Raw genomic sequence first — 14108 nt, forward strand, 5'->3', positions numbered from 1 at the left:
GTCAGTGAATACTGGCGGTAACCTTCATTTGACATCCATTGGAAAAGGCATGTTGCCGTTTAAGATGAAATTGGTGCTGTTTTTATTGCTGTGTCTAACTTCTATGTAAAGTAAGTGCATAACCGTATTGATCACTTTGAAAAGTGTTAACATGCTGCATATATGTCTCCATTATATGTAGTCAAATGTGCTGTCAAAACATGTGTCACTATAATGCTACAGACATTGCACTTATTAGAATAAAAAACCATAGTAAAACAGTTAATAGCAGGCAGCGAATAACAGAAATGTACTTGAAATGCAGATTTATTTTACTGCAATACTTTTGGTTTGCAACAAGTGTTATGACCTGTTTGCACCAAGCCTTACACTGGAGTGTTATGTAACCTTATGAAGGTGGTTTTAATCCTGCATAGTTCCTAATTCAAATAAATCTTATGCTACAAAGATAAAAAAATAATAATTTAGCAAATCTACTTGAGGGCAGGAAAATTGATTTTAATTACTAATTGCTTCATCTTTAATGGAAGAAGGGCTCAATATTGAATGAGCATCTCTACCTCCTCCACAGTGAGACAAAAAAAAAAGAAAGATCAATTTGGCTGAGAGTAATCTTGCTTGAGCTGTCACTGTGGCACGTTGCCACACAACTAGAATGCATTGGGATGTCACTCACTATGGAAATAATGGGTTGTCTAGCATTTTATACCTCGATACAGTACCGTATTTTGCACAAGTAATTCTCTTAAAAAAAAAAAAGGAACATTATTAACAAAACACAACAATACTGATATGTTTTATGTTCAAAAATCATAATATGAAAAAAATAGAATAATGTTGTAGCCTTAGTTGTGCTATATTGCCATTGCTTACATAAGGAATGTAAGGGACAAAGCTTGGAGGAAAGCGACATCTCTAACAGTCTGTGTAAGTAAAATGGCAGGTCCTTATTTAATATTTAAATGATGGTGGTATATAGATGAAGATATATTAACTATACCTCCATGTCTCCCCGCAGCTTGTTTTTATTTGCTACAGTAAGAGGGCAAAAAGACTTTAATAAAAGCATTGCTTTCTTTCAGCAGTATCGACAGTATGTTATCCTATTTGGTAATGTCCCTTCACATATTTTATCAGCTTCTCCCAGGGAATAAATCCAAGGAAGACATGCTATGGGGAGATGGGTGACAGATTGCCTTGCTGTTTTGGCAATCCACATGATCCAGAATTAGCTTCTGTAAAGATGCCTGGAATATGAAGTTATAGAGAGTTATGTAATATACAGAGCATTCAATTACAATTTTGACAACAAAGCATGGATCAACAAATTGAAGTCAGTTGTGCTGTATTTTACCCAAACGATAGAGGAAGGTATTGTGACCTTGGCGTTATTCAATGATGTAGTCGTTGAATATTCAGTGTTATATAATCATGAAACATTAAGGGTTTCACAGGGATTTCACAATCTGAGACAGGAAGGATTTATCTTATGGTAGCCCCGGTAATTTAGCGCAGTGTAATGGGATGTGTCATGACCGCCAACACGTGTATGCAAACATTTGCAAATCCTCGGAGGCAAACGAAACACATTAATTAACCTACCGCATCATTTAGCCTTCCACCTGCTCCCCTGCTTTCACGACAGTGCCTGTCAATGCAGCTTTCCAATGGTTTATTTGAACGATTTAAAAACTGCATTCAAACAGAACCATCGCAGTCTATTTTAATGGTCTAAACAGTGGCTGATCTAAATACCGCTGCCGTTACTTTATATTAACCCAGCTGGGGTTTTATAAATTATAGACGCACTTATGGATTTACAAAAAAATAATTACGAAATTGGGTTTGCATAGATCGAGTTGATTGGGGTGGCGGCATAAAATAAATCAAAACAAGGGAACATGAATACATTAATTTCGAAATACTAAAAGAAACTTAATTCAACGACAAACGAAGTGTTTCTCGGTGTCTTCAATAGCTCAATTTTCAGTCAAAATTGGCTGTTTCGCTCCAGATAACCTGATGACCTGACCAATATACTTTATTGACTAGATAGCCGCTCACTGCAGCCCATGCATTATGCACTTCGAGATACTCAGAAACACGGTTTCATTGTCTGGTTTATTGGCAGGGTTTCGTTGTCATTGTCCACCATAGATATTCCTATTAAAAAAAAAAAAAAAAAAAAAAACGCGCTGCAATGAATTTCTCAGCCGTTTTTTGTGAAGTGTACTGGGCGAGATTTTCATGCGTTTACAGTTCGTATAGTAATTTTCATTGGGTATGGCAGAATTAAGCTCTCTAAGCACTGGACCATAGCTGCAGAGATGCACAGAGTGGTATTTTTAATCACATGGAACATGGGACCTTGTTTTCTAACTAGGTTATTTGGGGTATAAAGTTATCTTTGTTTTTATTTCAAAAAAGCTTCCTCAGCGCCGGCGACAGCAATTGTGAAAGCTGTTACTTTATCTGTGCTGAAGGAACGCCCTGTTTGACGCGATGCGTACACTTCAATAATGCATTCCATTTGACTTGCATGAAACTTAATTTCAAGGAGAGGCTTATTCTGGGTTGTACTTTAACATGATTAACAATGCAGCCCTGGAAAGAAAACAGGTTATAACGCAGACCCCTTTCCAACGTATTCCCGTCGTGTTTTTGTTATTTTAAAAGGTGCAGTTTTAATGTTGTCTGTGTAGACTATATTAGCTTGAGGCGTTTCTTTTAAAATGTTATCACTTTACAAAAACAGAAGGGATGGGCTCTCCTTTTTAACTATTTACTGTATACTAAATTGTTGCTTCGCTGAGCAAACAGTTGAGTTACGGCATTCTAACCCCTAGTTACTGACCGCAGGTGACAAGTATGGAACTGAGCAGTTCAGTTGAGTGACAGAGTGTCTTCAAAGCCTCGGGGGGTGGAGTGAGAGTGTGTAACAGGAGTTAAAACAACATTAGGTAATGTAATTTAAACATGGTAAACCAACCCGTTGTGCACAAAAAAATGTACTGAACGTCTTACACAGAAACTCATTTTACAGTAATGCTTTTGTGGTGCGCTGTTCCTTTTAGACGATGCTGTACTTATTCCAAACCACAAAACATACTCTATTGTGATTTTATTCACGGTTTGCCACAGACATTGACGAATTTTATAACTACAAGTCCCATCATGCAGTTCTGTGCTGAGACTGCAGCGGGAGGCGGCCTTTGCCGTGTGTGTGTGTGTGTGTGTGTGTGTGTGTGTGTGTGTGTGTGTGTGTGTGCGAGCGAGCGAGAGAGAGTGTGTGTAACAGCCAGCTCTAATAATTCTCTGTTGGAAGGCAAGGCTTTCCATTGCAACGTATGCGCTGTGGATGTGGTACTCGAGTCAAAGCAGTGGCAACAGTGCACTGCATAGTCAAAACGCTCAGAAGCCTTTTCATGCAATACTAGGTTTTTTTTTTTAGTTGCACAGGTTCGGGAGGCTAACCAATAGCAATGCAACATTAATTTTATAGACAAGGCAACACATAATACATTGATAAATGCAGTTAGAGGGACAGCAACCTGTAAAAAAAAAAAAATTCTGAATCAGGAATGTTAGTGGTTCACCAGTAAAAAAAAAAAACAACAACAAAAAAACTGAACTGTTCTTTCTTTTTGGATATAAACGCATGTATGGGGATATGTGTAGTGCGGAAACAGCTTCTGCAAAACTGCTGACTTTCACCCAACGGTAAAATAACATTATTATTATTATTATTATTATTATTATTATTATTATTATTATTATTATTATTTATTATATATTTAGTTTTTTCTCTTGCATATTTAGTGTGTGTTGTGTGTGTGTGTGTGTGTGTGTGTGTGTGTGTATATATATATATATATATATATATATATATATATATATATAAATATATATAATTATATACAACGTCGTTGTAACAAAACATTACAATGTAATGTTACTGTAGTTTTGTGCACTTTTTTTTTTTTAATTATATTATTAATTATTATTATAATATTAGTCATGGCGAGTGCCAATTATCGAGCAGGTCAGTTGCAGACCACGTAAATAAAACAAACCGTATTTATGCTGTATGTGTGGTGTTACTTCCCTTTGTGTTTATTTTGTACGTGATTGCAATACTACATCAGTCGCTTTTGCCACACAGCTCGAAATAATCCAGCTTTAAGAATATTAAGCAGAGAAAGATCTTTTACACTATCGTTTCGTTCATTAGAAGTCGTTTAAATGCGGACTGTTCCTGGAAACAGAAGGTATTACTGAATCTCTAGTTGGTTAAGAGTATCAAATAGACTCAGGGTATATACATTACTGCCTGTGGAATACCGCTGTATTAAAGACACAGTACACATATGCGCACAAAGCACTGAGTTCCGCCGTTTTAAATATTATGTCGTTCAAGTTGACGTATGATATCTCTTCACAGTATAGTGTTGGCACACGCATAGTGATTTGGAAGCAGCCTTGTATAAAACTATAGAAGTGCAGTCGTTGTTAAGCATGCATACGGTTGAATTGGATTTGGCTGTAACTATCCATCCAGTACATGAAGCAAACGGAGGAGGCGGCTAATACTAGAAACCCACAACCCTGCAGCTCCTCTGGGACTATCTTAAACATCCAATACTGCACCCAAACATAAAATAAGCGACTCCAGCAAACGCTGAACGTGTACCGTCGTTTTGGGATCTGAGATAAAAACCAATGCGTTATGCCAGAAGAATAATTCAACCCTTGACCCTGTGGCTCCGTGTTCAGTGGAATAGTTCAAGCTTTTCAACTCACAACCCAGATGCATTCTGGTAAGCGTAGTCCTGCTACCTGAGACAGGTAAGAGATACCAGAATGCATTGGGTTGCGAGCTGAAAAGCCTGAACTATCCCGCTGAACACAGAGCCATATGGTCACCCTTTACCGTGGAGGTGTCTGGTAATGTTCTTTTTGCCGTCACATACCGCCTTCTCTGATTGGTTGAATTGCTTGCATTTGACACACTCTGTAGCAATTTGGCATTTGCAATGCGTGGTGGCACATATGGGTTTAAAAATAGTTCTGAAACCTTCCCCCATAGTCTGTTAAAATAAATAAATAAATAAAATAGTAACATGAGCATGCCAGTGGTTGGATCATGCAAACAAACTGGACAGTCAAGTTCTGTTTTCTGACAAAGAAGTATACTCAGACAAGTGAACTATATATATACATATATAAAACACCAACAAAATCTTCAGAAAAAAAGTACAAATATATATTTGTTAATGTGTCAATTATCACCCGCTATATTCTGTACTGTAGATGTTTAGAACCATTTCCAGTTTCAAGTTACCGAACAAGGTAATTGGATTACATTCATGCATTACCGTGTGGTCTCCCCAACACTGCGTCCTTGGCCATTGAACGGTCCTGGGTATTCTTTTTTTTTCTGTGCGCATAGTTTAACGTATTCAAACATGAGCGCATTTTGACAGCGTACGATAATTATTTACACAAAGCCATTTTTATTGAATGGTTTACTGAGTTTCTGCCTAACTGTTCATGCAGGTGCCATGCACTGTGCCGAATAACTTGGATGCAGTGGATGTCACAGCGTCACACTGCTGCAGATGGAATAAAAGTTTATGATCACGTCAAGGCAGATTCTAAAATCATTACAGACAACAAGAAAGACCAGAAAGTTATGCTGAACCAGCATATTCATGGTACCATGGTCCAACTTGTTTGGTGTTGATAAAACTCTGCATGGGCATTTGTTATTAGATTATATTTGACATACTGTGGATGCAGGTCATGGACACATAGTGTATCATTATACTGCTAACACATATGTATGTTTATATTCTTGGACCAGGAATATGGTACTGACCTATTGCTTCTAATGGTCTGGAATGGTATCTGAGACTCACCAGTAGACTTAAGAAATTAAGCAGCTGGTAACCAGTAGCCTATAAGTCCATGTTTGAAAATCCATTTTAAAAGGATCACCCGTAGCAACCCTCTGGGAAATATCACAAGGGTATCGATCTACACATACTTTTTTTATTGATAACTTTTCACTACAAGAGCGATATAATAGGTGTTCCTTAGAATGACGCAAAATAGCTTGGTGGACCTGAATTATTTATCCACATTCACAGAGACTGTTTCAAAAGCTCTCTCTCACTCGCACAAAAGGAACACCATATACCACAACCGTGTCGCGTTGTCCTTTTCACTCGATTTCCTTTTAGCCTAATCAGCGCGGTTTTGTTTGGAAAACGGAGCAACCGACTGGCTCCTGTAAAGAGAACGGTGCGTTTTGTTTTGCGCACTATTGTATGGATTTTCTCTCACCTGTTTCTCTTAACATGAATGTCTTTTCAGCAGCAGCGAGACAGAAGAAAGAAAATAAAAACAATAATAGGAGAACAATGATAGCAGCCCCAAAGAAATGAGCCATTGATGCCATTTGCTAACTGGAAATATACGAGGTGTTGTTGGTGTTGATGTGTTAAAAGAATAGCTTATTATATTTGTATAGTAACACAATGGCATTGATAAAGGGTCTTCATTTTATATATTTATTTTTATACATATTTAGTGGTTTATTTCTCTAGACAGTTTTTATTAATACTTTTATGAAGCCAATTAAATTACTTGCAGATAACTGTTAAATGACCACATTTGTGTTACAGCTCAATTTGCCATTTGTGTAGTTTGCACATGTTGCCTTTTTTTACACAATATAGTATAGATTAAACCTGTACTAATTAACTGTGGGACAAAGAGAGGGAGCAGAGGATCAAAGGGGGTTCAAACATATATTCCAGCCCTCCTTCAACAAAAATGCCACAAAGATGTTGCAAAGTCTCCCTGAAAAATGTCTTACAATCACCAAATATTCAACTTCCTTAGCCTTTCTGAAATATCTAATACTGTTGAGAAAACATTTAACGTAGCCTGTACAGAAGCTGACACTCATTCCTGGCTATTTAGCAATTACCACAGTGTCTATCTGAAGCAGTCTGAAATCCTACCTAAATTAAAAAGGGCTGCGTTTAAAATAATGGGAGCAAAGTAATTTAATTAAAACATTTCGCCAGGGCAGATACCTTATCTCATTTGCATTGTATCCTCAATGATGGAAATGATGAACACTACACAATGTGGCTGTGTAAAATGCATGTTGTTAAACCTCCCAGAATCTAATTCCATATACTGTGCAGGGGTTGGTTAGACAAGAGACTGTAACTCATATGACCTCCTTTGTAAATGCGCTTGCTCTTACATGACGTATCTAATCTCTTCTGTAAATTGCATACCTGATGTGTATTCTACACTTATATAAAAGCAGCGTTTCCTATTGCTAGTCTAACAGATAGAGGGGCTGATAATAGTCAAGTAATTGGCAGATCCTTCCACAATGACTCATGTGTTTCACAAGCCTCTTTTTTTTTTTTTGGATAGTTCCCCCTATATATAGCTTGGCATTATTAAAAAATAAATAGTAATTTCTGAAGCTCATAAACTTGATTTCTGAACACCCTACCACCTAGTATAGTGCTGTTCTTTGCATAATTAATTTTACTTTATATAAAAAAAAAATTGAAAAGTATTAACCTCAATCAACTTTAAAAGCGGTGCAGTTTAAGAGGACGCCCAGGCAGATTAAAGCTCTCAATGCTCTTTTTATGAAAGCAGGGTGAAAAATAACGTAGCGCGTGATGCACAGGCAGCAGCACGAGAGCTCAGTTATTTCAACTATACGCAAATTCCCATTCCCTTATCCCATTCCCCTTCCTCTTACTGCCTCGAGATCGGTCTATTGCAAACCAGCAGAATATCCCCTTCTGCCATGATTTTTAATTAGAAAATGTTGAGATTTTAAAACAGTTTGTGTGAACTCTATGGAACTGGAGAAGATGGCCTGCCAAAACATATATGCAATATACAATAGATACAGAGAAGCTAAACGTGACACGATTGTGCCCTCAGTGACTGAAGGGGATGTGTTATTTTTTATTTATTTGCATTGAGTGTGTGGAATTTGAATACTCCCGTTTAACTACAGTGAAGAATAGCTGGGCTGGCCTTTCTTGGGTCACAGTTAATGCTGTACAGACCTTTAGGCACACTGTTACAGCCGTGCTTTTTAAAATGAATATTGATGTGCACAGAGGCCGGCCACACCCCACAGTGCTGGCTAATACCTGAAGGCTGCTGGAAACGGGGGTCAGTTGTCGGAGGGTTTTGCACGGCTTCCACTCCTTCAGCAGTTGATCACAGGCCCTTTCTTCAAACTCAGTTAAGCATCTGGCGTGCACTTTATTCAGGGGTGCAATTCCAACCAAAAAGTGGGATTTAATCTTCCGACCGCCCCGTGCATGGGTTGAATACGCAGTTGTGCTCTGAGCTGCTGTGTGAGGAAGCCTCTACTACCCTTTGCATTCATTTAACACATTACTCTGCGTGAAATGCATGCCGTTTTGCAGTATAGCATAGAACTTTGTGTGAAAAAAGGCAAACCCGTGCAGGTGTTAAAAATCTTTCAGCAAACATCATGGAGATACTGTGCAACCCTACTGTTTAGTTTGTTTAAATAATCCAGTGTAATATAAATGGTATAGTGTCATGTAATTGTCTTTGAAAAGAACAAAAAGGATTTGATTACTTCAAAACCAATAGCAGACAAGGTTGTTGTTTTTTTTAAAGAAGCATGCATTATAATGCCTGAAGTAAAATGATTATTTAATATGTCCCTTTGAGCACTAAAGAAAAACGTGAATAGCCTCCATAAAGATATTCCACACAGTGCTACCAGGGAGAAGGTGGTATTGAAAACTGGTTGTTTTGAAGGTATTTTACTGCAGCAGACAGGCTTGCTGAAGGGTCTGCACCCCCCCTCCCAGGTTACTGAGAAAGACCTCAAATGTAATTACAAGTCAGCTCTTGCCCAGAGTCACATCGATCACATAATGACTTAATATTTAATTTAATCAGGGCCTCCCTTCTAAAAAGGGTCTGGGCATTTCAGTTGCATTCCATGAATTCAGGCACAGCCTGGCAAGGGATGCTGCTGGAGGCTGGGCAGTTTGGATGGCAGCTTTGATGCGGGTTCCATGCAGAGGTTGCCCCGTTTTGAACTGGCTGGCTGGCTGCACTGGAATATCTTTGTGCTTGCTCTTGTTGTTTTTTTCTGGGATTGAATGGTAACTGTTGGTGCTCCTTGCTGCTAGCTATGTACGGTTACTTATGAAGCGTTTCTGTTCCAGCTCTGCCTCTGAAGATCTGGGCTGCAGGCGTGGGGAATTCAGCCGGAAACACTATGGCTCTGTGGAGCTGGTGAGTCAATTTATTTCTATACCTCTTCTTTCAAGGGTCACCAGAACCCGGGCACTTGCTTTCTGTGTACACCCTATGCTGTAGTCAAATGACGAAACACAGCCGTGACAAAACTCACATGACTAGACCTTTTACTAAGGTTCTGAAGATCAGTCGTGGTTATGTGATATAAACAGTGACGGGGATAAATACCTCAATCTAAAGAGGTATCTGCCACTTTTTAGATCAATAAAATAATAACAAAACAGCATGTGATTGCTAAGATATCTCTCCCTGCATGAGTGTTATTGGCGATTGTTGTAGGACTATAACTGGAGCTATAATACAAAATCTGCAGGTCGTTAGGTTTAGGCACCAACTGTGTCCTCCTGTACTTCGCACTGTATGATATGCGTTTAGAAAACATACAGATCCAGATATACTGGCCAACAGCCACAAAGAAACATGAAAAAGATAATCAGATTTAGCAACAAGCTGTTAGATAGTGATGCACTCCATGTATGGAGAGACTGCTGCAGAAGATCCTGACCACTCTCATACATAGCCAGCTCCCCAGCCTGCTGGGAGACTCAGGAACAGGGAGGCTGTGCATTAATGAAGCAGCGGCACAGCATACAGTCCAGTTGTGTACCGAGGGATTTGCATTTCTTTCAGCCAGTTCAATGAGAAAAGTATTTTTTCATTAAGTACAGCAGGTGACTTGGGATTGACCTCTTATCAAGCGCTGTTGTCCAAAGAGTGAGAAATCACACAGAAGTCAGGCTTCCTGCTTCTGCACAGAGCGTGGCTTGTGGGTAAAAGAAACACAATAAAAATAGTATGATAAAAGTGAAGTAACAAACCAGCAGAAACCCAACGGATGGAGTAGAATATAAATATACAGTGTGTGTGTTATTTACATATATATGTTTAACACACTGTGACAGGCGCCTGCCGTGTGTGTGCGTGCATTCACTGCTGAGTGACAGGCAGGAGATAGAGGCGGAGGTTGGAGCTGAAACGCTCCTCAGGTGAACAGGATTTATTTACATGTCAACACACTGACTCAACAGCTCATGTGACACTGACAGCAATGGTAGCACACTGAGGACATACATGGGGATGTACGTTAATCAAAATAAAACACTGCTCAATAAAGAAACCTCGAATCCTGCTACTCGCCAGGCCGTTGGTGGTTTCAACTTGCTAACTCCTCAGTATCCAGCCCTGGTTCACACACACAGCCGTCGGCAAATTTCAAGGTTGGAAGCAGTAGTAGCAATAATCATAAGAAAGAAAACTAGTTGGAGGGAACAGGTAACTAAGGTAGAAGCACAGGTAGTAGGAAAGTAAAGTGAACAAAACAGAAGGCCAAAAAAATAACAAAGGAAAAATGGGTGGAGTGTCTGCAGGGCCTCAGATATTCCCCCCCACACACACACACACACATACGCAAACACAAAAACAAGAGACAGACAGAGAGAGATAAAGGTGGATGAAATAATTACTAATGGAAAACAGTTCAAAAGCAATGGATGATGAATGAAAGTTAAGCCTGAGCAAGTGTAGCAGAGCAGAGTAATTGAAAACCAAACAAAGCAACAAAAGAACAAAACCGCAAAATACAGGACGCAAAGTATCAAATTAAAAGTAGAAAAAAATCCAAACAAACAGAAAAGGAATCATCTCACCAACTGATAAGGAAGTCCAGCAAAGAGTCCAGTAGTGATGGTGGAAAGTAAATTAAAAAATAGAGAAGATTGAAAAGTCTGAGATTGAGTGAGTGAGTGAATGACACTACTCAGGTAGGCGGGTCAAACAACCTTTTAAATCGTAACTCTGTGACTGTCCCCTGAAAACATAAAATGAAAGATCTTTATTAGGGAATGAGCTGTTAAAAGTAAAATGCGGCATTGCCAAGACAAACAACATTCACACTGAATTCCACTGATATATCCTGAATTCCACTGACATGTCCCGAATGCCACTGACATATCCCGAATTCCATTGACGTATCCCAAATTCCACTGGCATATCCCGAATTCCACTGACATATCCCAAATTCCACTGGCATATCCCAAATTCCACTGACATATCCCGAATTCCACTGACATATCCCGAATGCCACTGACATATCCCGAATTCCACTGACATATCCCGAATTCCACTGACATATCCCAAATTCCACTGACATATCCCGAATTCCACTGGCATATCCCTAGTTCCACTGACATATCCCGAATTCCAATGACATATCCTGAATTCCACTGGCATATCCCGAATTTCACTGACATATCCTGACAAACAGTTGTAGGGAGGGGTTGGGGGTACTCTTGCACTATATTGAGTTAATTGTTTTTTCTTTATGATATCATGATTAATGAATTTGGTCCAGTGTGTAGAAAGGGTCAGTTTAGCAAAACAAAGACATAAACAAAACAAGAATAAATAATAATAAAAAAAAACCTGCTTGCTGGTTTTCATTATAAAATGACCTGCAGCCCATTGTTTTGGCAGCTTTGCAATAGCAATGTTCTTATTCAGCCTCCACAGGGCAGATGTGCTTTGTCAGCCGTTCCAAAAGGTTTGCCATTGAGCCTCTGCAGACTTGCATGGTATTGAAATCACGAGTGGTGAGGAATCCCTCATAGCACTTACAAACTGGAATGGGTTGGAGGAGGGAAGGGGGGGGGGGGGGGGGGGGGTTTGCTGCAAATTGCTTTGGTGTCTGGCTAGACTTTTCTGGCAGAAAACATTCCTGCAAAAGTCTTGTATTTGTCTTTTTGCGGTTGCCCATGCTGCATTGTGTGCGGTGGGGTGTTCAGAGACCTATTTTTCCACTTTGTAATACGTTTGCTATCAAAGGAATTTTGGAATAAAATCAGAACACAAGCTGTATTTATGTAATTTGATACATTTGAAGAGTAAGTTATCATAACAGTATAGTTAAAGAAAAAATTACAATAACAGGTAGATGATGCCAGTTAAAAATGCTCCAAAAAAATACAGCAGCCTTTCCTCAAACGAGGACAATCACACTTAGAGTAAGTAGCGGGGTTCTGAAAAATATAGCGTTATACATCCTCACGTGTTGCTACAACTGTTTAAATAACATATCTGTCATTTTTCTTTTCATTGTTAACATCGGACAACTTTTGACACTTCCTGCAGTGATTCAGAGCCGCGGTTTTCAACCCTGGTCCTGGGACACCCCTGTGTCTGCTGGTTTCCATTCCTGCTGAGCTCTCAATTACTCAACTAGACCAGTTGCAGAGTTCAAGTTACTTTCAAAATGTTATAGCTAACTTGAAATCTGCAACTGTTTAAGAGCTGAAAACAATTAAAAAAGGTCTAATTAAGCCAATTATCAGTTCATTTCAGGGTCTGGTCAAGTAATTGAGAGATCGGAATGAAAACCAGATGACACAGGCGGTCCCCAGAACTGGGGTTGAAAACCACTGATTTAGAGAACAGATCTCAAATCCCAGTGCACCAGAGCAGCCATTTTCAAAAGCGATTTTTCTGAACCCTGCTACTTACTCTTTAATGGGTTAAAAGTGTCATCTAAGGTAGTTCATCCTGGTATTCTTGCTCTGAAAAAAAATTGTACATTAATTCAACGCCAAACTCTGCGAGGATCACATTGTTAGATGACGGGGTTTAAAACCATCAAAACACATACTAGAATATACATGCATGAGGGGATTGATCACTGCCGGACAAGGTGAAATATTCATATCATTTTTAAAAATGATATTTAAAGGACTGGATTATTATCTCCATTTGAAGAAAGCCTGCCGTGTGCAAGGCATTGCGCGGAACTGAACTGCGAATAAGTCTATACGCTGTGGAGTGTAAACGTGACCAGACTTTCACTGAGATGAAGTCATTGCATCCCCTATTAAAACTGATGACACGTGTTTAAATGGCAGAATGGATTTTAAATATTTACAAGTGGCATTTAAATTCAAGAGAATTGGTGGGTTGCTTTAGCAGCGGTGTGTTTTATGTTGCGATAAACTTGCATTAATTAGCAGAGCATTGGAAAGAAGAGGTTGTATGCAAGGAAATGTCTATCATACTATTTATTAATGCATTCCTTCAGTTTTAAAGCTGCTAAAGGGATTGCATACATCTTTCTTATATAATGTAGGTCTAGCGTGTCAGGTGCATAAGTATGTATTTATTCAGATTAAGAAAGGTGTGACAACGTGATTGGGGGAGAGCCTAATTAAGGGCGGGGCCGCGATATTTCCCATCATGAGCAAGTACTCTGTAGTCAGTGTTTGACACGGGCTATGGAAAGCCCAAGAGTCTTTTACAAGAGAAACAGATTGGAAGATTCTCAGAACTTACATATTAAAAGTACTTTTATTGGTTAAAAAAACTAAAGATGTAATTTTCGCTTTTTTTTTTGTGTTCTTTTACTCTTATTTCACTCTTACAGGCACATATCAGAGAGGGCACTTTTTCTTTTTCATTGATTATGTGTTAAATAATTCAAGTCTAATAAATATCCACTTCAGCTTATTGCATACATTTGTATTCTCCCAAAATGCCTATTCCTTGCTAAAAAGACAAATAAAGGGGATATTAAATACTGCACTCTCAAAGCACATGCCAATAATATTTTTTTGTCTGCCTAAAAATGAAGATACATTACAATTATTTGACACCACAAGATTGCATTTCTGACCATAGGCTTTGATGAGTAATGAAATGTTTTTCTAGACGGGATCGGGGAAAAGGCGTTCTGTTTCGGTTTCCTTAATGGTAGTTTGCTCCCCGAAGAGACC

The 14108-nt window shown here is 38.9% G+C and overlaps 1 protein-coding gene across 1 annotated transcript in view; it reads left to right on the forward strand.

Annotated features, from left to right (window-relative positions):
- The window catches only part of LOC121306680 (GTPase-activating Rap/Ran-GAP domain-like protein 3), an 80061-nt gene that overhangs the window by 17874 nt on the left and 48079 nt on the right, over positions 1–14108 (forward strand). Inside the window, exon 2 of the mRNA XM_041238511.1 lies at positions 9264–9333. Coding sequence (XP_041094445.1) covers positions 9264–9333 — 70 coding nt within the window. The remainder of the gene's footprint in view (positions 1–9263; positions 9334–14108) is intronic.

Source organism: Polyodon spathula, chromosome 49, assembly GCF_017654505.1.
Source record: "Polyodon spathula isolate WHYD16114869_AA chromosome 49, ASM1765450v1, whole genome shotgun sequence".
Taxonomy (NCBI): domain Eukaryota; kingdom Metazoa; phylum Chordata; class Actinopteri; order Acipenseriformes; family Polyodontidae; genus Polyodon; species Polyodon spathula.